This window comes from Diceros bicornis, chromosome X, assembly GCF_020826845.1.
Source record: "Diceros bicornis minor isolate mBicDic1 chromosome X, mDicBic1.mat.cur, whole genome shotgun sequence".
Classification (NCBI taxonomy): domain Eukaryota; kingdom Metazoa; phylum Chordata; class Mammalia; order Perissodactyla; family Rhinocerotidae; genus Diceros; species Diceros bicornis.
The window spans coordinates 7,194,636-7,219,831 of NC_080781.1; the positions used below are offsets into that span (position 1 = coordinate 7,194,636).

The 25,196-nt window shown below is 45.5% G+C and overlaps 1 protein-coding gene across 8 annotated transcripts in view; it reads left to right on the top strand.

Annotated features, from left to right (window-relative positions):
- Nucleotides 1–20,443, top strand: part of TBL1X (transducin beta like 1 X-linked) — a 223,168-nt gene extending 202,725 nt beyond the window's left edge. For all 8 annotated transcript variants that reach the window (XM_058535402.1, XM_058535403.1, XM_058535401.1 and 5 more), the window contains 7 exons: nt 7,264–7,324; nt 11,619–11,740; nt 14,281–14,355; nt 14,757–14,884; nt 16,888–17,053; nt 18,773–18,874; nt 19,882–20,443. In XM_058535402.1, the coding sequence (XP_058391385.1) occupies nt 7,264–7,324; nt 11,619–11,740; nt 14,281–14,355; nt 14,757–14,884; nt 16,888–17,053; nt 18,773–18,874; nt 19,882–19,908 (681 nt within the window). In that variant the 3' untranslated portion in view covers nt 19,909–20,443. The remainder of the gene's footprint in view (nt 1–7,263; nt 7,325–11,618; nt 11,741–14,280; nt 14,356–14,756; nt 14,885–16,887; nt 17,054–18,772; nt 18,875–19,881) is intronic.
- The last annotated feature ends 4,753 nt before the right edge of the window (nt 20,444–25,196 follow it).

Genomic DNA, 25,196 nt, shown 5'->3' on the forward strand with positions numbered 1-25,196 from the left:
CGTTCCTTTTTTGAACATTACATAAAGGTAAAAAGGCTGATGATTATATGAGAATATGCGACTGTCAAGTCATCCACTGGAGTGACATCAGCATCGTGGCAGACTGAACCTTCCCCCTTGGACTCTCCCCCTCTAAGATACAACAAAAAGGACATTCATATACCAACAGAGGACGTTCACACAACACAAAGGACGTGTGAGAGACTCACACAGCCTTACATCTGAAGGTGGAGGTGCTGGTACCCCCAAAGGAAGTGGAAGGAGGTAAGGAGAACTCCTCTCCTTCCCCAACAATAGCAAACCTGGGACCAGGACTGCGCGGCTCTCAGAGAGAGAGGGGCGAGGGGCGGCCCTCTGCGGGAACACCATCACTCTCCAAGTTCTCTCACAGCCTGTGGGAAATTCCCATACGGAGGGGGCTGAACTTTTGTGGAGGTGTCTTCATGAAGCTAGCACCCCAGGAGAGCAGATAGCGAGGGAAGAACGAGAAGCCTCCAGGATTGGGCAGGCGAAGAAAGAACCCCTGCTCTTCACAAGAAAACCGTCGCTCTCCAAGGTCTCTCACAGCCTCTGGGAAATTCCCATATGAAGGGAACTGAACGGTTGTGGGGATGCCTTCATCAAGCTAGCACCCCAAGAGAGCAGATAGCAAGGAAAGAGCGAGAAGCCCCTGGGATCGGGTAGGTGAAAGAAAGATCCCCTCCCCCCCCACCCGGAGCACCAGCACAACCAGCTGGCCAGAGCACCTGCGGATCGTGGTGGGGTCAGAATACACAGCTCTTGACCTCCCCCAGTGGCAGCAGGTGGAAGCTGCAACCAGATATTTTCAGAATGAGGAAAACTAAGCCCATGCCTTCAAGCAGTATGAGGAAATGTATTAAATCTCCAGACCGGAAGGAAAATGACAAGCACTCAGAAATCAGTCCTGAAGACACAGAAATTTATAACCTAAGCAACAGAATTAAAAATAGCTATCATAAAAAAGCTCAACAAACTACAAGAAAATACAGATAAGACAATTCAATGAAGTCAGGAACTTCTACATGAAAGAGATTGCTACAATCTCTTTTCTACATGAAAAACCGATCACGACTGTTAGAGATGACAAACACAATAGAGGAGATAAAGAAAAATCTGGAATCTTTAAAGAACAGAGCTGACAATATGGAGGAAATAATTGCCATCGTTGAGGATAGGAATGCAGAAATACTCCAGATGGAGGAGGAGAAAGAGAAGTAAGACCAAAAAGAAATGAAGAAATTCTCTGAGAAATATCCGAGTCAATTACCAAATGCAACATAAGGATTATAGGTATTCCAGAAGGAGAAGAGAGGGAAAAAGGAGCAGAGAGCTTCTTCAAAGAAATATTAGCTGAGAACTTCCGAAACCTGGAGAAGGAGCTGGAAATGCAAGTGAGTGAAATCAATAGATCTCCTAAATCTACCAACATGAAAAGACCCTCTCCACAGCATATAGTAGTAAAGCTGGGAAAAGTCCACGATAAAGAGCGCTTCAGCCTCAGCTGTGCTTTAGCTCACACTTCAGCTCAGCCAGTTGGCCAAAGCGCCCGCGGATTGCTGTGGGCTCAGAATACGCAGCTCTTGACCCCCACCATGTGGTGGCAGCTGGAAGCTGTGACCAGATATTTTCAGAATGAGGAAGAATAAGCCCACACCCTCAAGCACTATGCAAAAATAAATTAAATCTCTAGACCAGTAGGAAAATGACAAGCACCCAGAAACCAGTCCTGAAGGCACAGAAATTTATAACCTGAACAACAGAGAATTCAAAATAGCTGTCATAAAAAAGCTCAATAAATTACAAGAAAATAACAAATAGACAATTCAATGAAATCAGGAGCTTTTTCATGAAAGAGATTGAAACTATAAAGAAAAACCAATCAGAAATCTTGGAGATGAAAAACACCATGGAGGAGATAAAGAAAAATCTCAAGTCTTTAAAGAACAGAGATGAAAATATGTAGGAAAGAATTAGCAATATTGAGGATAGCAATACAGAAATGCTTCAGATGGAGAAGAGAGAAGTAAGACTAAAAAGAAATCAAGAAATTCTCCAAGAAATATGTGACTCACTTATCAAATGCAACATACGGATTATAGGTATTCCAGAGGGAGAAGAGAGGGAAAAAGGAGCAGACAGCTTCTTCAAAGAAATATTAGCTGAGACCTTCCCAAACCTGGGGACAGAGCTGGAAATACAAGTGAATGAAGTCAATAGATATAAATATATCAACAAAAAAAGAACCTCTCCAAGGCATATAATAGTAAAGCTGGCAAAAGTCAATGACAAAGGAAAAGTATTAAGGACAGCAAGACAAAAAAATAAAAAAATAAAATAACATACAAAGGAATTCCAGTCAGGCGTTCAGTCAATTTCTTGGCAGAAAATTTACAGGCTAGGAGAGAGTAGAATGATATATTCAAAATTCTGGAAGACAAAAACTTCCAGCCAAGAATACTCTATCCAGCAAAAAATATCCTTCAGATATGATGGAGAAATAATAACTATACCAGATAAACAAAAGCTGAGGGAGTTATTGCCACAAGACCCCCACTACAAGAAATGCTCAAGAAGGACCTCACCCCTGAAAAAAAAAGAGAAAGGGGATACAAAGCTTTGAGTAAGGAGGAAAATTGGTAGACAAAATCAGATAAATTGCAGCTCACTATCAGAATAGGTTAGCAAACACTTAATTATAACATCAAAGATTAAGGGAAGGAAAACATCAAAAATAAATATAACCTCATCACTTTAAACACAAACTCACAAGACAAGGTGGAATAAGTTGGGACAATAATAACTTAGAAGGGGAAGAGGCAAGGGATTGAATCGACTCAGTCTAAGGAAATGAGAAGTCCTCAGATAATGGACTATCTCATCCATGAGATTTTTTTATACAAACCTCAAGGTAACCACTAAACAGATCATCAGAACAGAGTCACATATGATAAATAAAGAGAAAATAAAAGAGTCATCATACAGAATACCAAACTGAATTGGTACTCCAAAACACAAGGGACGAGAAACAAAGGAAATGCAAAAGAACCGGAAAATGAGCAAAAAAAATACCAACATCAAGCCCTCATATATCATCAATAATCACTCTATATGTAAATGGATTGAATTCTCCAATCAAAAGACACAGAGTGGTGGGATGTATTGAAAAGCAAGACCCAACAATATGCTTCCTCCAGGAAACACATTTCAGGTCTAAAGACAAACACCGGCTCAGAGTGAAAGGATGGAAGACGATACTCCAAGCTAATGGCAAAAAAAGAGAGCAGGTGTTGCCATACTCATATCAGACAAAGTAGACTTCAAGATAAAACAGACAATGAGAGACAAAGAGGGGCAATATATAATGATAAAAGGGACACTCCACAAAGAAGACATATCAGTTATAAATACATATGCACCCAACACAGGAGCACCAAAGTACATAAAGCAACTATTAACAAACCTAAAAGGAGATATTAACAAGAACACAGTAATAGTGGGGATCTTAACACCCCACTTACATCAGTGCATAAATCATCCAGACAAAAAGTCAATAAGGAAATAGTGGACTTAAAAAACTAGATGAGACAGACTTAGTAGACATATACAGAGCACACCATCAAAAAACAGCACACTACACATTCTTCTCAAGCATGCATGGAACATTCTCAAGGATAGACCATATGTTCGGAAATAAGACAAGCCTCAGTAAATTTAAGAAGATTGAAATCATAACAAGCATCTTTTCTGACCATAATCCTATGAAACTAGAAATCAACTACATGGAAAAAACTGGGAAAGTGACAAAGATGTGGAGACTAAACAACATGCTACTAACAACGAGTGGATCATTGAGGAAGTTAAAGGAGAAATCAAAAAATATCTGGAGACAAATGAAAATGAAAATACACCATACCAACTCATATGGCATGCAGCAGTAGTCCTGAGAGGGAAACTCATAGCAATACAGGCCCACCTTAACAAACAAGAAAAAGTCCAAATAAGCAACCTTAAACTACTACTAACAGAATTAGAAAAAGAACAAACAAAGCACAAAGTCAGCAAAAGGAGGGAAATAATAAAAATTAGAGCAGAAATAAATGAAATTGAAGTTAAAAAAAGAAAATAGAAAGGATCAATGAAACAGAGCTGGTTCTTTGAGATGGTAAACAAAATTGATAAACTCTTAGCCAGACTCACTAAGAAAAAAAGAGAAGGCTCAAATAAGTAAAATTAGAAATGAAAGAGGAGAAATTACAACAGATAACACAGAAATACAAAGGATTATAAGAGAATACTATGAAAAACTATATTCCAACAAATTGGATGATCTAGAAGAAATGGATAAATTCTTAGACTCATACAACCTCCCAAAACTGAATCAAGAAGAAATAGAGAATCTGAATAGACCAATCACAAGTAAAGAGATTGAAACAGTAATCAAAAACCTCCCCAAAAATGAAAGTCCAGGACTGGATGGCTTCTCGGGAGAATTTTACCAAACATTCAAAGAAGATTTAATACCTGTCCTTCTCAAACTATTCCAAAAAATAGAGGAAGATGGAACACTTCCTAATACATTCTCCAAGGCCACATCACCCTGATACCAGAGCCAGACAAGGATGATACAAAGAAGGAAAATTATAGGCCTATATCGCTGATGATCATAGGTGCAAAAATCTTCAACAAAATGTTGGCACACTGAACACAAGCAATACGTTAAAAAGATCATACACCGTGATCAAGTGGAATTTATACCAGGGACACAAGAATGGTTCAACATCTGCAAAATCAATCAATGTGATACACCACATTAACAGAATGAGGAATAAAAACCACATGATCATCTCAGTAGATGCAGAGAAGGCATTTGACAAGAGACAGCATCCATTTATGATAAAAAAAACTCTCAATAAAATGGGTATAGAAGGAAAGTACCTCAACATAATGAAGGCCATATATGACAAACCCACAGCCAACATCATACTCAGTGGGGAAAAACTGAAAGCTTTTCCTCTGAGAACAGGAAGAAGACAAGGGTGCCCACTCTTGCCACTCTTATTCAACATAGTACTGGAGGTTCTGGCCAGAGCAATGAGGCAAGAAAAAGGAATAAAAGGGATCCAAATAGGCAATGAAGAAGTGAAACTCTCTGTTTACAGATCACATGATTTTATACATAGTTTTCCAATGGATTCTTTAGGGTTTTCTATTAGAAATAATCAACAACTACGGTGAAGTTGCAGGGTACAAAATCAACTTACAAAAATCAGTTGCATTTCAATACTCTAATAACAAACTAACAGAAAGAGCACTCAGGAATACAAAATCCCATTTACAATTGCAACAAAAAGAATAAAATATCTAGGAATAAATTTAACCCTAAAGAGGTTAAAGACCTATACAGTGAAAACTATAAGACATTATTGAAAGAAATCGATGATGACATAAAGAAATGGAAAGACATCCCATGCACATGGATTGGAAGAATAAACACAGTTAAAATGCCCATACTACTTAAAGCAATCTACAAATTCAGTGCAATCCCAATCAGAATCCCAATGACATTCTTCATGGAAATAGAACAAAGAAAACTGAAATTCATATGGGGCAACAAAAGACCCCCAATAGCTAAAGCAATTCTGAGAAAAAAGAAACAAAGCTGGAGGCATACAGTCGCTGACTTTAAAATATACTACAAAGCTATAATAATTAAAACAGCATGGTACTGGTACAAAAACAGACCCACACATCCATGGAACAGAATTGAAAGCCCAGAAATAAAACCAGACATCTACAGACAGCTAATCTTTGACAGAGGAGCTAAGAACGTACAATGGAGAAACGAAAGTCTCTTCAATAAATGATGTTGGGAAAACTGGCCAGCCACATGCAAAAGAATGAAAGTAGACCATCTTCTTTCACCATACGTGAAAATTAACTCAAAATGGATCAAAGACTTGAAGGTAAGACTTGAAGCTATAAAACTCCTGGGAGAAGATATAGGCAGTACACTCTTTGACATTGGTCATAGAGGGATCTTTTTGAATTCCATGTCTACATGGACAAGGGAAACAAAAAAGAAACAAGTGGAACTTCATCAGATTAAAGAGCTTCTGCAAGGCAAATGAAACCAGGATCAAAATGAATAGACAGCTTGCCAACTGGGAAAAAGTATTTGCAAATTGCACATCTGACAAGGGGTTAATCTTCACAATATATAAAGAACTCACACAACTGAACAACAAAAAAATAACTCGATCATAAAATGGGCAGAGGATATGAACAGACATTTTTTCCAAGGAACATATACAGCTGGCCAACAGGCACATGAAAAGATATGCAGCATCACTAATCATCAGGGAAATGCAAGTCAAAACTACAAGGAGATACCGCCTGACACCTGTTAGAATGGCTGTAATCACCAAGACAAAAAATAACAAATGTTGGAGAGGATGTGGAGAAAAGGGAATCCTCATATACTGCTGGTGGGAATGCAAACTTGTGCAGCCTCTATGAAAACAGTATGGAGACTCCTCAAAAAATTAAAAATAGAAATACCTTATGATCCAGCTATCCCACTACTGGCTGTTTTTCCAGAGATCCTGAAATCAGGCTTATGCACCCCTATGTTCATCGCAGCATTATTCACGATAGCCAAGAAGTGGAAGCAACCCAAGTGTCCCTCAACTGATGAATGGATAAAGAAGATGTGGTGTATATATATACAATGGAATACTACTCAGCCATAAAAAAAGACAAAATCATCCCATTTGCAACAACATGGATGGACCTGGAGGGTATTATGTTAAATGAAATAAGCCCGACAGAGAAAGACAAACACCACATGATTTCACTCATGTAGAAGATTAACACACGGACAGAGAGAACAGTTTGGTGGTTACCAAGGGGATAAGGGGTAGGAGGTGGGCACAAGGGGTGAAGGGTTGCATTTTTATGGTAACTGACAAACAATAATGTGCAATTAAAATTTCACAATGTTATAAACTATTATGACACCAATAAAAAGTATATTGTTAAAATTAGTTTTACTAGTTTCTTTTTTTTTAGTGTGCTTACTAGAACATTAAAAATTTCCTATGTGGCTCATATTCTATCTCTGTTGGACAGTCCTGGTTTAGAAGGAAGAGGGGCTTACTGCCTTTTCCTGTACTATAAATTTTTCTAGAGAAAACTTTGCGAGGAGAATAGTTACTAACTTTTATTTTTGTTTGCGGAGCACAGACAACAATAATTTGGGACGCCCACACAGGAGAAGCCAAACAACAATTTCCATTTCATTCTGGTGAGTTTGTGTTTTTTTTGTAATTCAAAAATAATAATTCAGAGTCTTACGAAATGTCTGTTCATGTAATCGTGAATGTTTGCAGGAAGAAGTCCATGGAATTTAGCTGGTAGGAGGGAAACCCATTTCATGGCAAGTACTGCTCTTAAGATTTGTAGATAACAGATGCCCTCAACACCCACCTGCTCAAAAGTTTAATAACACGACGGTGAACCCACCACAGAACCAGCGTGGGCTCCTTTCTCTGGCTGTCTCTTCAAGAGGGGCCTTGCATTTTGTATCCCTGAGACCACGCTCAGATTTGGCGATTTGCTGCGAGGACTCAGAGAACTCAGCATATGGATGTCCTCACAGCTGAGACTGATTGCAGCAAAAGGATACAAAGGGAGATTTTTGAGCACGGGGCGATATCTAGAGCTCTCAAGGGTCCTCTCCCAGTGGAGTCACACAGGACATGCTGAATTTCCCAGAAACAAGTGGATTCCCACACATGTGAAGGGTCCCCTACCAGGGAAACCCATCAGAGACTCAGTGCCCAGGGTTTTCCATTTGAGACTGATGTCATAGGCACCCTCTGCCTGGCATGTACCAAAATTCCAGACTCCCAGAGCGAACGCGGGGTTTGGCATGACCCACATTGTTTGCATAAACACCATTCTTATCAGTTAGGGAATGGTGGGAACCCTCCAGACGTCCAAATTCCCAGATGCGTGCAAAGTGTCCATGGTGAGTCTTTGCTGCGTGAAACTGTGGCCACTGCTTGAGACCTAGCCACGTCCCTTTATGTGTTGGGGCCATACCGGACCACCTGGGAAGCCAGGGTATAGAGATTCGGTTTTCCAGATTCCCACCTGTTAGTTCATGTTCTGTGTAACTCAGTCCTGTTGTTAGATGTGGCCTCTTAACTTAAGACACAGACAGACGACCACCCCCTGAATTAATAGACTATCAGAAAAAACTGGCTTAAAGTTGACAGAAGTTCCAATTTGGAGGAATCACTAAATGTATGGGGTGAACGTTTACTATTATATCAGATGTCCCTGAGGTGTTTTTCAGGAAGGGATCAGCGTGTCTTTCCTGATGGGAAGTTTGGGGTACCTGGTGATGGTCTGAATGGAAGGGCTGACCCCGAGGACTGCCCGAGATGGCACAGCCCATCCTGGTGCCCAGGGAGGGCTCCAAGCAGGGACATGGGTCCTCCAGGGATCAGACTATGAGTCAGAGGTCCCGATGAGGTAGGACTGTGTCAAATGCATAGACACCAAGGTCTCTTATTCCGCTTGGTATCTTAGCAGTGACTTCTCTGATGGAGGCAGCTCACACATCGAGGGAGACCCAGGAGGTTGCAGTGTACACCCCGGTGCTTTGAAGAGGTGGTGCATCTCTTCCAGGGCTGTCCTCAACTCAAAGCTTGGGGTCCACACCAGATACACCTCTTGGGGCTGCCAGGGAATTTTGTTATTGGTGTTGCTTTAATCTTACACCATGGATGATGTGGAAGTTGCTGAACATATTACAGAATGTATTTCTCCACCAGGAAATGGGCACAGTTCCGAATGCACGCTGCTTGGGATCCCAACCAGTGTGTGTCTGTGTGTGTGTCTGTGTGCGTGTGTGTCAGAGTATACATAATATTTTCCATTAGTCAATACTACCACACACTGACATTGTGTGCAACTGTCACCACTATCTGGTTCCAGAACATTTCTGTCACCCCATAAGGAGACCCCTTACCCATTAAGAAGTCACCCTCCATTCCCCTTTTCCTCAGTCCCTGGCAACCCAATCCACATGTTTTGATGTGTGTGTCATCTCCATGCCAGGTGTCAGTGCTCTAGACTGTGCACATCAAAGAAAGCAGCAAGTGAGAACATCCTTGCTAGTGGATTTCCATCGTGTTTGACATAAGCGCCATAACCATCCCTACATTTGCTGCCCACGATGTAGACCCATATCCCATCCCTGGGTAGTTCCACGTGTTATCTGCTCTTTTTTCTGTGTCAAGCAGTGGGCTAGAGACTGTACAAGATGGAGGAAAAGGCAGGGTGCTACTTTTCAAGGTGAAATGCAGATAGCAAGAGCCGTAAGGAGCGCCTTTCCTTAGCGTTTGAAGACTCCTCAATTGATAGATTGATCTGGGAAATTATCTTGTCCCGTTAGGTTTTCCCCGTGAAGGCCTGGTGGGGGGCGCCCTCAGTCCCCATCAGCAGGAAGCATTAGCTCAGAGCCTGACTGTGGAGTACCACTCAGCAGTGGGAAGGAACGAACTACTGAGAAGCTATTGGCAGCTTGGGTAGATCTCAAGAGCATTCTGCTGAGTCAAAAAAAACAGTCTCCAAATGTCATTTATATAACATTCTTGAGATGACGAAATTTTAGAAATGGAGCCAGAGTTGAGGGGTGGTGCGGGGAGGGAGTTACGTGATGATCAAGTGGCATGAGGGAGATCTCTGTGGTTATGGAACGGCTCTGGATCTTGACCACAGTGGTGGATATGCAGATATGCCCGTGTAATGAAGTGGCACAGCACTGGGCACACGTTGTACCAGTGTCAGATTCCTGGTCTTGATGCTGTACTATAGGGCCATGGAATACAATTGTGAGGAGAGCCTGGGTGAAGGGTACACAAGACCTCTCTCTAATATCTTTGCAGTTTCCTGTGAACTATGAGTATTTCAAAATTAAAAGATTTTTTTAAAAAAATGGAAAGAGAAGCCTGGCTATGCCCGGAATGGTGCTGGCTGCTGGATCTCACTGGCCCACGTGTGGGCAGGGAGGGCACCCAGACCCCCAGAATAGCTTAGCCCTGTTACTGTTGCTCATCCACGCTGAATGGTGAGATCATATGGGGGGCTGCAAAGGTCCTGGTGGGGGCCTGCGAGGGTCCTGGCGGCAGGGGCTGACTCAGAGTGGGTCTAACTGGCTGAGTACAGAGGGCCCCTTCTTTGGATGGCAAGAGTCAGTAGATGTTAATTTTTATGGCCAGGTGCTGGTCACCATCCCCTGAATGGCCCACCCAGATTGTTACATTTGCAGGTGTGCTAATTGCACGTCTGGAATGCAGTGGCTGGCCCAGGAATTCCAGATTTTGCTTGTGCAGTGTTGTAAACAAGAGCAGCTGTGGGCTTTGCTCTCTGGCTCACAGGATCATCATTCTGACCAAGCAGATCGGTTCCTTCATTCTGCTGGGCACATGTGGAAAATGTGCCAGGAACCATGGGGCTGTCATGAAGCACACTGCTGGGGATGTAACAAAAAGAGATCCCCTAGGCAGTTCAAAAACCCAGTGCTGACTCTCAGCCAAATCCTGCCACCTTAACCTCCACCTGGGACTGGAGCTGGATGTGGAAGCTAGTGGGATCCATCCCTGCGGTTATGGAAGGTAGACACGTGGAGGGGTGCACCTCTGTTTAAAGACTGAGGAAAGGAAGGGGTAATCTAATTGTTAGCATGTCCTGAGTAAGCTGGATTCTTTTCCCAATTCAGTGCTGACTTGCCTTTAAGAAACACACATGACACAACGTTATGTATTGATCAGTTGGTGAAAACGTTGTGACCAGAGGCTTGCAGGAACCAAAACCTCTATTTCCTGTAGAAGCAAGGAAGTGTCAGGAGAGAACAAAGATGCTGAGTAGTCTAATGGGGAGGTCAGGAGAAAGGGGAGAGCACCGTGTGGGCAGTCACCATCCCCAAAACCGTCAACAGAGCTTGCGGAGCCACCTGGACCTGAGAGAGGCCCAAGAGACAGAGAGGCTGTTCATCACAAGTCCTGAGCCATAAGCCCAGTGGTGTTCCCAAAGGGGTTCTTGTCAACTCTTAAGTACCCTCCACTTGGTGGGATGCATTAATGTGTTGTGGGAGATGTTTTAAAGTGAGTTATCTTGAACTAGGATAAGAAATCTTCCTCTCCTTTTCTCTCCTCCCTATCTAAAACAAATCAAATCAGCCCACTACAGTGATATTCCTGGAGGCTTCAAGGTGAAGGAGCAGGCAGCAGCTACTTCTCACCTACCTTTTCTCACCTGTACCAGGGGAGCAACGAGAGACTGCATGCCACAGGGTGCATGAAGTGTCATGGGGTCTCTCTCCAGAGTGTCTGGTCATCCCTTCAAATGTGGAAGGAGAAATCTTTAGAGTCTATGAGGGAAAGAGACTGTGTTCACACTGGGAATATTTCTTGCTTATCATGTTACTTTGTAAGGCTTCTTGACTATGCTTTTAATTGTTCTAAATCAGCTGAGCTTTGTGCACAACCAGTAAATGCAAATGTCCTCCCTCTCTCCCTGCTCCACAGCCCCTGCTCTTGATGTAGACTGGCAGAACAACACTACCTTTGCCTCCTGTAGCACAGACATGTGCATTCATGTTTGCAGACTCGGCTGTGACCGCCCAGTTAAAACTTTCCAAGGACACACAGTGAGTGCCAATTCTGATTATGGGACTTGAGTTCATGAGAATATGCTGGGAGGTGAGAGCCATCTCCTCTATGCCTAGGAGTAAGAGATACTGTGACTGCAGGCCAGTTCCTCTGCAGCCCTTTTCCACTTGACTTGTTGTAGCTATCTCAAGTGGTTGGATTAGCCCAGTTATGAGTAGGCAGCAGAAAAACTGACCCTGAGATGATCCAGATGTCAGATTTTGCAGCAAAGACTTTAAAGTAGCTATTATAAAAATGCACGAGGACATAAAGGAAAGGATGCTCGTAATGAGTGAATAGATTGGGAATGTTGGCAAAAAAAGGAAAACTATGTTCTTAAAAAGCATTCAGATGAAAATCTGAAAACTGAGAGGTGTAATATCTGAAATGAAAATTTTAATGAGTGGGTTTAACAGCAGATGGGAGACTGCAGAAATAAGGTTAGTGAACCTGAAGAGAGATCATAGAAATTTGCCAGTTTGAAGAACTGATAAGAGATTGAACAAATGAATAGAGGCTTAATGACTTATGGGACATTATGAAGCACTCTAGCATACATGTATAATGGAGAGAAGAAAAAAGTTAATGGGACAGAAAAATTATTTGAAGCAATAATAGCCAAAATTTCCCAAATTTGGTGGAAAATGTCAACATTCAATCTGGGAAGCTCAGATGCCAGCTGACTTCTCATTGAATTCCTTGGTGTGGCACATGAGGCTTTTTACAGCCTTTCCCCAGCAGATTTCTCTAGTATCCAAACCCCGCTATCCCTCAGCCCTCCTGGAAGACCTCCTGGGTTTGAACCTCTCACACCTGCATGCTCCCCTTCGACTCTCTCACAACATCCCTTGCCACTAATTTAACCGGCATAAATTCCATTGTCCTCGGCATTTGCCTGTTTCCTTAGTACCCACCTTTTCCAGCTTCTTCTCCACAGGTCCCTGCTTCCGAAAGAAGGTGCTTTCAGAGCACAGGGATCCGTTGTCCTGTTAACATCTCATTGTGGCTCTAAACTGACCCTTCTCTTTATTTTTATGGTCTGAACTTGTTTTTCCTCTAACTCTAGACTATTCCCAAGCTTTTAATAGGGCTGCTCGTAAGGTCTTCGTGACTGCCAGTCATCCCACCACATGGGTCTCTCGGCAGCTCATCCTTCAGCACAAGATATGAGCTTAATGCAGTGGAGTCTCTTTCTTCCGAAGACCTATGAGCCGTTTCTAGGTGCTTCCTGGAACTTGGCTTGGGCTGCAGAAGGAGGGAGGGGAAAGTACACTCTCCAGAAGGAGTTGGTTCCACCCTGGAGGATTAAAGGTGGTTCAGCTGGGGACGGTCAGTGGGGACCAGCTCCGCATTCCCAGGCCCTGAGAGATCCGCCCATGGGTTCTCCTCTCAACAGTTGCAGTCAGAGCCACCCAAGCTGCCCTTGTCCTGGCTGAGCCTGTCCCTAGGTCAGCACCTCTCATGAGACACCAGCTTCTTGTGGTGTCCTCCTCGACCTGCTTACTCATGCCCATGTCTGTGTGCACACGCACACACATGCACGCCACGCACCCCTCTCCAGTCCAACCTCTTCATCCTCCCGACTCGCCCAGTGGCCTGCTCCTTGGACCCCAAGCTTCTTTCCTCCCTATTTTCTGGGCCATTCACCATTGGTACCACATGGAACACAGATGTGGCCTTGTCACTTTCCCACTTCACACCCTTCAGAACTCAGTGTCTTTAGCAAGTAGCATGACCATAAAATGTATCATCCAAACCAGAGCACTTAGGATTGGGAAATTGATTATGAGTGTGAAATTAGTGAATTGTTAGGCCAGGACAGCAGGCAGGAGTGGGACTGTCCTGGGCACATGGGGCCCTCAGTCACCCTACTAGAAAGCCTAGGACCCGTCTCCTTGCTCCTGCCACGTCTCCTCAGCTCACGACGCCCAGCACGCACCACTCATGTCCAGACGTTGCCGCAGGTGGCTCCTTAATAACCGTGGGGCCCCTCCTCCCTTGCCCGTAGGTGCCTTTGCCTTCATCCTCCAGGATTTAGCCTCTTGTACATCGACACTTTTTTTCTTTACGCCTTCCTCCCCTTCCCCCTCCACGCAGCACCAACAGAGAAGTGTCTTGCACGGATTTAGACAGACAGAGTGGCGGTTGTATTAAAAGTGCGTAGGAAAATGATTTTCAAAGGCAGTTTTAAAATAGCTGTGGTCTTGTCGGTTTTATGTGCTGCGCTTATTACATGTAAATTTGTTTGGCTTCTTTCCTAGCTGTGATTTTTTTTTTCTTAGAGAAATGTGGATGAGGGTGGCTGGTTGTGTATGGTATATGACTGTGCTTTTATATAAATGAGAAAGGCAGAGTAAGAAAAAGAGGAAATTATATGGGTTCTGGGGTTGTGGTCTTTAATATCCATGGTAAAATGCAAAAAAAAAAAAAAAAAAAGGCTCTTTGCTGTGATGATGAAGTACTCCTGCCCCCTGCTGGAAGGTTGTGGTACCTACTCGTAGGCCTTTATTTCTTTTTAAAACCTTTTGCTCTCTTTCAGAACGAGGTCAATGCCATCAAATGGGATCCTTCTGGAATGCTGCTAGCATCCTGCTCTGATGATATGACATTAAAGGTAAATTTGTCTGAAAGGACAGCCTCTGATCCTAGACAACCCCATGTACTCCATGCAGGTCTTACAGTCACTGCTCCTCTGGCCAATTATCTTGTTATGAGCACTTTCCTGCCTCTGTCACTTCTCCCCATTGCTAACTCGATGATTCGCTCTCATCCCATTAACTCCTGTTTATCAAAAATTCCTGCCGAGAATTCTTCCCTTCCCCATGGCCTCTCTCACAGGCGCCCCCTAGCATTTTGCCGGTCCTCCTGCCTGCCAGTTTGCCCGCTGCACACCGCATGGGTGGTGAGCTTCCCAAGGGCCAGAAACCTAATGAACCCTCATGGAATAAATGGTGTTGAACCATTTCCGGCTGGAGAAACAGAGTTTGCTCACATTGTTCCCGATGTGTTTTCTAGATCTGGAGTATGAAGCAGGATACGTGTGTCCATGACCTTCAGGCTCACAGCAAAGAGATATACACCATAAAATGGAGTCCCACTGGGCCAGCCACCAGCAACCCCAACTCCAACATCATGCTAGCAAGGTAAAGAGAGGGCGGCCCACAGCCCAGGCTCGGTTCCTGAGAGTAGCCTTGCTCCCTGTGGCTGAGCTCGCAACACAGCCAGTAAAAGTTATTCGTATCCAAAGAGAACAGAAAACTTGGCTAAGGGGTGTTGCAAATTTGTTTACACCCTTCCAAACTAAATGAAGCAATAGCTCACTTGGAAGGGGCCCACAAGATATAAATACCATGTGACACCTGACTTGAGGTAAGGAAGGTTTTAGCCACAAGGCTGGTAGGAGGGATTGGGTATATGTCCAGGCTTCCAGCATTTTGCTTTGGTGAAGGTTTTTATTATGACAGAGAAAGGAAACAGTTCTGCTCGGACCTTTGGGCTTGATTGATATGGTTCAACTCAGCTGCAGGTGGTGAGACTTTTGAGTGGTGACAAAGGGTCCTCGGCCCCAGCCAGGTCTGACCAAACCATTTCTAGAGTGCAGACACTCCAACACCAGCATTGGAAGGAGTGCAGTGGGCTCTCACTCAAACACCAGAATTGGGAAGAGTGGTTAGAAGTGACCACGGTGGCCTCCCCAAACCACATCACTTTAGGCTGCAGAATTTCAACAGAATGGGCTTGTCCCAACGCTCCTCAGACCCCATTCAGGATCTAACGTCCCGCCCTTGATACTGTGTTTTAATAAGAACATTAGAAGAACGAGCTAGAGGGCCGGCCCCGTGGCTTAGCGGTTAAGTGCACGCACTCCACTGCTGGCGGCCCGGGTTCGGATCCCGGGCGCGCACTGACGCACCGCTTCTCCGGCCATGCTCAGGCCACGTCCCACATACAGCAACTAGAAGGATGTGCAGCTATGACATACAACCATCTACTGGGGCTTTGTGGGAAAAATAAATAAATAAAATTATAAAAAAAAAAAGAAAAAGAACGAGCAAGAGACATCCTGAGAATGAATGCTGGGATACTCAGGGGTCTGGAAACTGATCCAAAGAAACAGGGGTGTGTTTTTTGAAATACTTGGGGGGGATGTTTCACTACCAGGAAGCACAGTGGGTTTATTCCATACCGTTGCAGAGAATGGGATTGTGGGGAGAAGTGATGGGTGGCAAAGTTCGCTGTAGATCAGGAAGCACCCTCCACCTCTGCAGTGTAGCAGAGTGGCAGGGGGGTGAGGGGGCTCGCCAACAGCAAGCACTCTTGTTGCTAAAAGTGCTCAACCCAAGGCAGTCTCTTAGAAAACACCAGAAAGAATCCACGCATCAACTGAGAGTCCAAACCAGAAAAACACAAAAGCCATAATTCTCTTATTTCAAGTAATTGACCTAAAATCCACGTAAATGACGATGATACAGAACACACTGTAATCATTTTTTTGATGATTTGGAAGGTGCTTTTGTATCACGTATACCCGTGATGAGCATAAATTATCCTTTAGTCAACAAGTACAAAAGGGACCTACCAGTGCCTAATGAGTCCCTGCAGAGAGAAAGAATGCCAGACAACAGCTTTGTCAGATGTACTATTCTTTTAAATTTGAAAATAACTAAAATTTGCAGCTCTCGGCAGTATGATTGCCTATTTGGCGGCAATTGTATTTTAATCCCCGTTGGATTAAAAATGTTTATTCACTCAATTTGCAATTTTTTCAGATTTGGCTATCAGCATTATCTTAGTTGGTAATGATAGATGTTGTGTTTTAAATTATAGGAGCATTTTAGAAAATGTGGTAAATATTCCATAAAAGTATTTATCATGCGTATCTGTAGAAAATGCAGATGTCAATTTGTTTCCCTCATAACAGCACCCAAAAAAAAAACAGAAAAGAAAGGAGAGATTTGTTTTATAACCATGGCTTTATTTTCAGTACAAGTGAGTCACATTTTAGAAGAGAAAAAGCCTACCGTTTATTGTGTCTCAAAACGTAAAAGCTAGGAAGGAAAAATAACTCACGATACCTGTGAAACATCTTAGAGAAATAGGAAGAAACGCACGTGTTTCTGTGGTGTTTTCTCTCCCGTCTGTCCAGTGCTTCGTTTGACTCGACCGTGCGACTCTGGGATGTCGAGCGTGGCGTCTGCATCCACACGCTGACCAAGCATCAGGAACCTGTCTATAGCGTAGCTTTTAGCCCTGACGGGAAGTATCTGGCCAGTGGCTCCTTTGACAAGTGCGTGCATATCTGGAATACTCAGGTAATGCCCCGATTCCTGTGGCCGAATCCTTTCTGAAAGTAACACCCAGAGAGTCATGTTTTCGGTGACCCAGCCTCAGGACGGCGACTGGGGAATTTGTGCGCAGGAATGAGTTGCCTCGGACGGAGCCTTGAAGCAAACCCCGACTCCCCAGGCAGCCCCCAGGCTGAATGCCGTCTGCCCTGTGCTCCATGTGGGCTGTGGGGTCTTCCTCCTCAGGGCCGCCCACCATCTTCTGTTACTTTTTCTGACTCCCTGGCGTGAAACCTTCTTCTTGCCTCATCCTTTTCCTGGGCACGAACAGTTATCTCTGAAAAGTGAGGCCCAGTCATCTTCTCACCAGAGATGCTGCCCTCTGGGTACTAAGTTGGGGTGAGAGGTGTCCTTCCATCTGAGCTTTCCGAGGGGCCAGCCAATGGGGACAAGGCCAGCCGTGACCTCCTCTGCTCCACACCAACTCCTGTAGCTTCTCCATGGAGCGTATGAGGGAGTACGAAGGAATATTTGTTCGCTGTTATCATGCCATTTTGGTTTTTCAAATGGAAATATTTTATGTTTGGGTAGCTAAGCTATGTCAGTATGGGGTGTCCTGTTACCGGGACTAAAAGGAGACAGTATTTGACTAAATGTAGCCACTGGGGGTATCTCTGGCCACGCCTGAGGATGCGAGAATTCTGAATATATAGAGAACTAATATGTATCAAGTGTTCTATTGGGCAGTCAGCTCTTGGTCCTCCTGCTGATGGAAGACAGAAATGGTAGCATGGCAGGAGTCATTGCAAATGACCAATGATCTATTTTGTTTGATCTCAGGATGGATTAAATGGCCTTCCCTCTCCCCTCGTAATCTATCCACCTTCCTGATTCCGTTTGGCTTGGTTGACTTTCAGATGGATTTGCATTCTCAAGTCCATGGCCCCTTGTGGCAGGGGGAAGTGGTAGATGAGCCAAGGTAACTGGCATGGGGCAGGAGGTCCACTGAGACCCCAGGCTTCCCAGGGACTGCCTCACATGAACCACATTCTCTCAGGGAGGGAAAGGTGATAATGGACCCTACATGGAACCAGCCTCACAGCCCTAGATGGGCCACCCGGAAAACATGCATCCCGGGATTAACGTGCAAGAGTCTCTATTCATGAAATGCCTACTAGAAATAGTGATGGATGGATTTGTAGAATGACGTCATTGAAGAATGACATCGTCGGTTAGGACTGCCTACTGTCAAAAACTCATCAAATTAGTTCACCCCTTTTTTATAAATCACAGAACTCTTTGAGACATTTTAAAGCTAACTCATCCTCAGTGAAAGGGATGCCTTCTCTAAATATAAAAAAATATATAATATTGTTGACTTGCTCCTCCCCTAGTTGCCCTCTCATAGAGATGGCTGCCTGAGTCGTTGTCCCGTGTCCCTGTTCCCTCCCCCCCCCTTCCCGCCACTAGTCACTGGCTGGAATGGCCTGTGGGAGGGTGACCTCAGCCGAAATGTAGAGGTGGATTCTGGGGGCAGCCGTAGGTCCGATCTGTTCCCATTGTAGGAAATCTGAGGGACGTGTTTCTACAGCCACCAGTGCTTACTGAAAATTCGTTTAACTTCTTTGCTTGTGAAAATTTTTGCGATAACGTACGGGGCAGAGGGGCGAGGAGGAGTGCCCACCCTACCACGTCCGTGTGCTAAGTGCCCCCTGCATCGTGAGTGACAATTGCTTTGCTTTGCAGAGTGGAAGTCTCGTCCACAGCTACCGAGGCACTGGCGGCATCTTTGAGGTGTGCTGGAATGCTCGAGGAGACAAAGTGGGCGCCAGTGCGTCCGACGGCTCTGTAAGTAGCACCTGTGGTTTGCTGGGGAGGGGAGGGCGCGAGGGCGGAGAGATGACAAGCCAGGCAGCCAACACTTGCGTGCGCTTCTGGGGTGTGATGGGTGCTTGTCTTCGAGGGCCACCGCAGGCACTCAGCAAATGTGTATTGGGTGAAGGAAACTGCTGGGCTGGATCCCGTTGGGTTGGTACCACATCTGAGAATGGCCATCTCTTCCTCTCTTCCAGAATGTCATTCCAGCCGACATTGTCTCAGTGAGATTGGTGGTTCTCAACTGGGGTGACTGTGCCCCCTTGAGGACGTTAGGCATGTCTGAAGGCATTTTTGGTTGTCACTGTTTTGGGGGGGTGGGGGTGCTACTGGCATCTAGTGCTGCGAAACCTCCTACAGTGCACAAAATAGCCTCACAAAAGAAGTCTCCAGCCCCGAAAGTCACTGGTCTCAGGCTGAGAAACTTGTTCCTGTCTTAGCTCCGTGATTGTGCCCCCAGCCTGGGCCCTCTGGTGATGAAGGCACAACCTTTCATTCCACAGGTCCCCTGGGTTTCAGTGGCCCTATTCTGATCACATGCGGTGTCTAGCTTCTCGAATCCCCCTGAACTTGAGATTGCCCTGAGCTCTAAGGCAGGGGGCAATGGGCTGGCTGGCCGAGTGTCAGCATGGCCCCTAAATGTTCTCAAAGACTTGAGTTGTCTTCTGCCCTGCTACACGGGCGTCTGGTCCGTGACACCTGCTGGTGGCCACTGCCACCCCATTAGTTCCTAGCATTGCCCTTGACTTGGCTTTTCCCCTCTGTGCTGTTTGCTTGAGGTTGGTTGGTCAGATGCTCTCACACTAGCCTGTTATTAGAGCTTCTCTGAACCTTCGTGACTATGTGCCAATAAAACTTTATTTATAAAAAGTGAGTGGTGGGCTGGGTTTGGTCCATGGGCCACAGAGGTGGCCAACCTCTGCTCTAAAGACATCTTCGTGCTGTCTCTCAAGATAACAGCGCTTTCTCTTTCCTTCCAGGTGTGTGTTTTAGATCTGCGAAAATAAACACAAAATATTATAGAGAAAAGAAAAGAGTTCTAACGGACCAGCAGTGAATGTGTGGGGTTACAGCCCTCTTGAGACACAATCCTATCAGCTCTGAAACTGTACAAACTTGACTTGCGTTAGAGTGTACTTGGAAACCAACTCATCCCTGGCCACAGGAGTCTATATTTTTTCGTAATCTTCATCAAGAAGTTTAAAACAAAAACATAACACAGTCAAATCGAAGGGGGAAAGAATGGTTTCCACCTGGAACATTCAGCCTGGGAAGCACAAAGCCACCAGCTAGACAGTGCACAGTTTGGTTTCCATCTAGAACAGGCTCTGATGGCTATGAGGAAAAAAAAAATAGCTGTGCCAAAAAAAGAAAAAAGAGAAAAATGCTGTGATAAACCAAAAGGAGGGGGGAAAAAAACCCCAGGTGTTTTTTCCCCTGACAATTTGGACACTACAGTTGCTCTCGCAAAGGATGTTCAAAGACCAGTTTGTACTGATGAAATGTGCAACTTTGTAATCCAACGCTTTGTATTTTCTAGAATCTTCTTTGTCCAGTGGTTTTTCTATTGGCTGGAATCCTGTCGTCTGGGGGCCTTCCGTCTGGGATGGAAACTGTGTTTGGCTTGTTGCTTCTTTCCTGTTGTTTCCTGCCCCTCCCCCTCTTTCCTTTGTTCCGTGTGGTCTTGGTTTGCAGTCCACCCTCAACAGATGCAGCCTTGTGGACACCACGAAAAAATCTTTTGACGGACAGCTTTCTCGCCCCCCTCACCTCCCTCCTGCCCCCACCCTGTACCCACCCCCACCCCCGCTCACGCTCTCTCTGTCCTTCTCTCATAGTTACTTCAGATCTTAGGTCTCAAGGGCACTTTTGGCGCATAAGTGCTTTATGTAAGAAGGCAGGGCAAGGGGGACTTTTTACAGAAGAAAAAAAATGACTTATAAGAGAAAGAGCCCGGAGTATTTTTGGAAAAAAAAATATTTTTATGTTAAAACAATTTTAAAATCCGAAAATGGCCATCAGACATAGAGAGCTTTGTGTGATTCATATTTTAAATAAATTTTAGGAAGACACAGGCAGGGTCTGAGGTAGCTTATCCCTTTCCCTTCAGCTTCATGAAAGGCACTTGGAACTCTGGGTGGAAAAGAGTCAGTCCTCTGGGTGGGCAGAGGGATACTTCTGCAGCCAGAGAGGAGAGGCCTGCTCTGTGGCTCGAAGAAGAGCTGGGCGTCCTCCGAGTCCCCTTCATCTTAGCAGCCCGTAGGAGAGAAATGAAGAACAGGGCCCTCTGGCCCCAAGAAGCCTTCCCCAAACGAGGCGGTATTGAAGAAGCCATCAGAACCGACAACTCGGCTCCGTGTCGCCTATTAGCGACATCTTTTCGCAGCAGTGTAATAACTCCCGATGGCCGGTGTACCAAGAGCAGGTAGGCAGGTCCCTGCAGGGCTGACATCGAGGGCTCCAGGGTCTCACTTGCTCTGTTAATGACAAGAATGAACGGGGAAGGAAGATTTTCCAGTCTTGAAGGTGAATTCTATAGGTAGAATGTCACTACTGATTTCTGCCATCTTCATCATTTCCTTCTCTCGCAAGAGAGTAGGAGGAAGATTTTCTTTTTTTTAATAACGAATCTTTTTACTGTTTTTAAAAAATTAAACCTGGCTTTGTGTTCCTAGAAGAGTTTTCCTTCCTTGGATCAGGTGACCTTTGTTCTCTTGTCATAACCCGACACTGACCTATTTTTTAAATTAGCCCCAGCGGAAAGAACTGAAGGGATAGGGCGTCTTCTCTGGTCCATCTTCCTGCGGGTGCAGGAAGGGATGGGGAAGTTGGCCAGGCCTGGGGGTGGCGCGCAGCAGGCAGGTTTCAGCCAGGTGTGTGTTCCAGCAACGAGACAGGATGTTATTCAGAGGGTGGCGCCCATTTGTGGAGCCAAAAATCAACTGTCAGGGCCGGGCGAGGGCCTCCTACAGAACTTGGAGTGTGCTGGGACCAGCTCGAGAAACCAGGCTGCGTTTCATCACTCTCACATCACGAGTTGGCCTCCATGTGGATATGAGAATTAGTCCAGCCCTAGCTGTGGAAGACCAAAGAGTGCTCTGTTGGCTTGTGCGTAGTTGATTGGGCTCCTTTACCTAAACGCTTAGCAGAGGTCAAAGTTCAATGGAGTCACCCATCTTTGAACATAGCAGACGCCCCCAGGTATGTTGATAATTTTCCTGCCCCAAGAAATCATTAGGTTCGGGATGTGGTTTGTGGGGGTCCAGATGAATACCATCTTGATCCCTCCCCAAATAAAAACGTATTCATCTCTACAGAGCCTCAGCTGTCGAGGGTCGGCCTGTCGGCTTGTGTGTGACAGGCCAAACACTGCTGTGGGGTGGCCATGGTGGGACCTCCTGTAAGGGGCTCACTAGACAATCCTCACATGAAGGTTGTAGTCAGGGTCTCGCTGCACTGTTGGCATTAGCCTCTTGACAGATCTGAACCACTGGGGAATGGTTAGGTGGGAGGCGAGGGTGGTGAGGCATGGACCACACAGGCTCCGTCCCTGTGCACAGAGAAGTGCATCTGACAGTGACGAAGGCAGACTGCATCCCTGGCTTCCTGAGCAGCCATGGGAGAGGAGCTTCCCTTGGGCCGCAAGGGGGACCAAGCATGAGAACGCAGACAGCGCCCCTCAAGTCCATCCCCAACAGAATGACAGCTATTTATCGGAACCCTGGTTGCATGCCAGCGTCCACCCTGCTGGAAAGTCAGGAGATTCATCTTTGTCATCGAGGGGTGGCCCATGGGTCGTGTTAGTGTCTCACGTTGTTTACAGCTCTTAAAAATTGTGAGTAACGCTGAAGTCTTAGTGACCAAATTTAACCTTGATTCTGAAGGCAGCCATATCTGGAATCTTCTGTTGGGTTTGAAGTGACCAAGAGCACGTCCCGCACACACCTGGGAAACGGATGCTGCCCACCCCCGGGGCTGTTACAGGGTTTCAACCCTCTGACCCCGCACGACACCTAGGACTTGACTTTCGTTTTTGTCTTTCTAAAAATAGATCATGGAGCCAAGTGAAGTGCACTTTGTGAAACGTAAGGGTCTGCTTTGTTCCTTGTTATTTTTCTCCTTTTTAACCTTTTGTTCCACCTTTTTTTCTCTCTAATCGTGTTTCTTGTCAAATGCAGAAATCTTCCTTCCGCCACTCACCGAGGTTTCGAATTCTGGCTTCTGCAGTTTTTATTGTCTGTGTCAGACGTGCAGCCAGATGTGGTTCTGTCAGCATCTCCCCAATTCTGTTCCATGCACATCGACCGCCGTTCTGTTCTCCCTCCCCCCCCACTCACCCTCACGCTCTCTGAGAAAAAGAATCACCTTGTGTGTCGTAGCTCATTTGTTTCGAGAGAATCAACAGATCATATTCAGTGTCTTGAATAAATTGCTCTATTTTGATATTAGAGAACTTTGTGGGCGTGCTTTCTTCATGTCACTCGGGAACTCGGGCCCACGTCGACACCGATGAGTGAAGACTGGACTCTGCATTTTCTCAAAATAACTTGAAGGCCTCTTTCCGGGATTGCCCTGCTTAAGTAGGGCAAAGGGACCTGAACGCCATGATGTGGCAGGAGCAGCAGATTATAAAGGGTTATTCTATAAAGGGAGCGGGTTTTCTTGTGCTTCTGGTTCAGGACTCGATTTCAGGCTGTTTTACAAAGTCAAAGCAAATGAGTTTTGCCAGTGGGTTGGCTTGCTGGGAGTCTGGCTTCAAGGATTAGCGCTGAGTAATTAGAAGACCCTCAAGTCACAGGACATGGGTGAGGACATTGACGTGCAAGTTTATTGACATCTGCTCTGTGCCAGGCTCTGCCAGGTGTTTCCATTTATGCCGCTTGAATCAATTGGTGGGTGTTAGTAATTTAGTTAGTTCCTGGATATTGCTATCCCCATAGTCGGGGGAGGCAGTTGACGTGGAGAGGTGGGTTGCGTTTTGCTGTACAGGTGAGTCACGAAGCAGGACTGGTGTCATTTTCCTCTAATGCCAACTTAGTCCCCTACTAGCACAAAGCACAGGGCCAGGGCCGACCCTCCCTCATGGGTCCCAGTGTTGACTGGGGTGAAGCCTGCTTATGTTTATTTTTCTTTTTTAACCGAGTTGCCCAAGCAGCGTTCCCCCATGGTGGACCTGGGGTGAAGTCTGAGCACCCTGACCCCTGCTCCTGAAGCCACAGGCAGGCCCTGGGAAGACGCTTGTAGCAAACAGAGCGGGCAGGCAGCACCCTCAGGACAGAGCTCCCCGGGATAAGGGCACATGAGACTGTGTGGCTTCTTCACAGCAATGCTGGCAACATATTAATAGCTTTAAACGGGTTTCTTTATACTGTAGAGGAGTCTGGGTTGAGACCACACAGATTGTCCAAGATCTGTGTACTGCTCATCTTCATTACACAGAGCCCTCTGCTGCAGTGATCCTAAAATTGTTTTCCTTGGTCCGTTGAGGCTCCACTTAATTTTATTTATTTTGAAAATCGAAGCTTCCGCTCACTGAACAGAGAACTTTTTTAATTGCCCACATCTTGGTACTGTTCCTAAAGGAAAGATGAGAACGTCTGTCGTATTCACCGCAAGCCTCCGCCCCTGCGTCTGCCAGCTGTTGGTCACTGCTGCCGGGGACCTGGAAGTCACTGAGTGCACGAGAAGAGGCAGGAAGTGGTGGGAAGAGGATTTCTGCATTTACAAAACACTCAGAATTTGGGTGAACGATTTTTTTCCCCCACCTGGCTCCTTTTTCTCTGAAGTGTCTCATCCACTGGTGAGGTCGCCAAGGCCAGAGGACGCAGTTCCGCCTGGAGGGGGACGGGGAGAGGGCGCAGGGGACTGTAGGGAGGGGGCGGGGACAGTGTTATTGACAGTGTTACCTTCCACTAAACCTTGACGTTAGTGCTCTGGAGAACGGGGCTCTGATTCAGAAAACTGTCATCCTTAAGCCAAGTTATGGAGAGAAGACGGCTGGGAGTAATCTGTTCTACCAGAACCACACAATTGTAAAGGGGGAGGAGATCTCTGGAATAGGGAAGAGTCAATTTATTAAATATTTTATGGTGTGATTAATAAACTGGCCAACAAGTTAAAGTCAAATGGAAGCTACCTGATAGGAACAGCCTCCTCCTTCTATCCAAACCACACTCCCAGCTGCGCCTGTGTCACGTGCGGCCAGCCCCAACTCCCAGCTCTCGGTCCCAGTTCCCTCGCCTTTTCAAGGACTTCTCCCCAGTAGTTATCCCCTCCCTCACATCACCGTTATCGC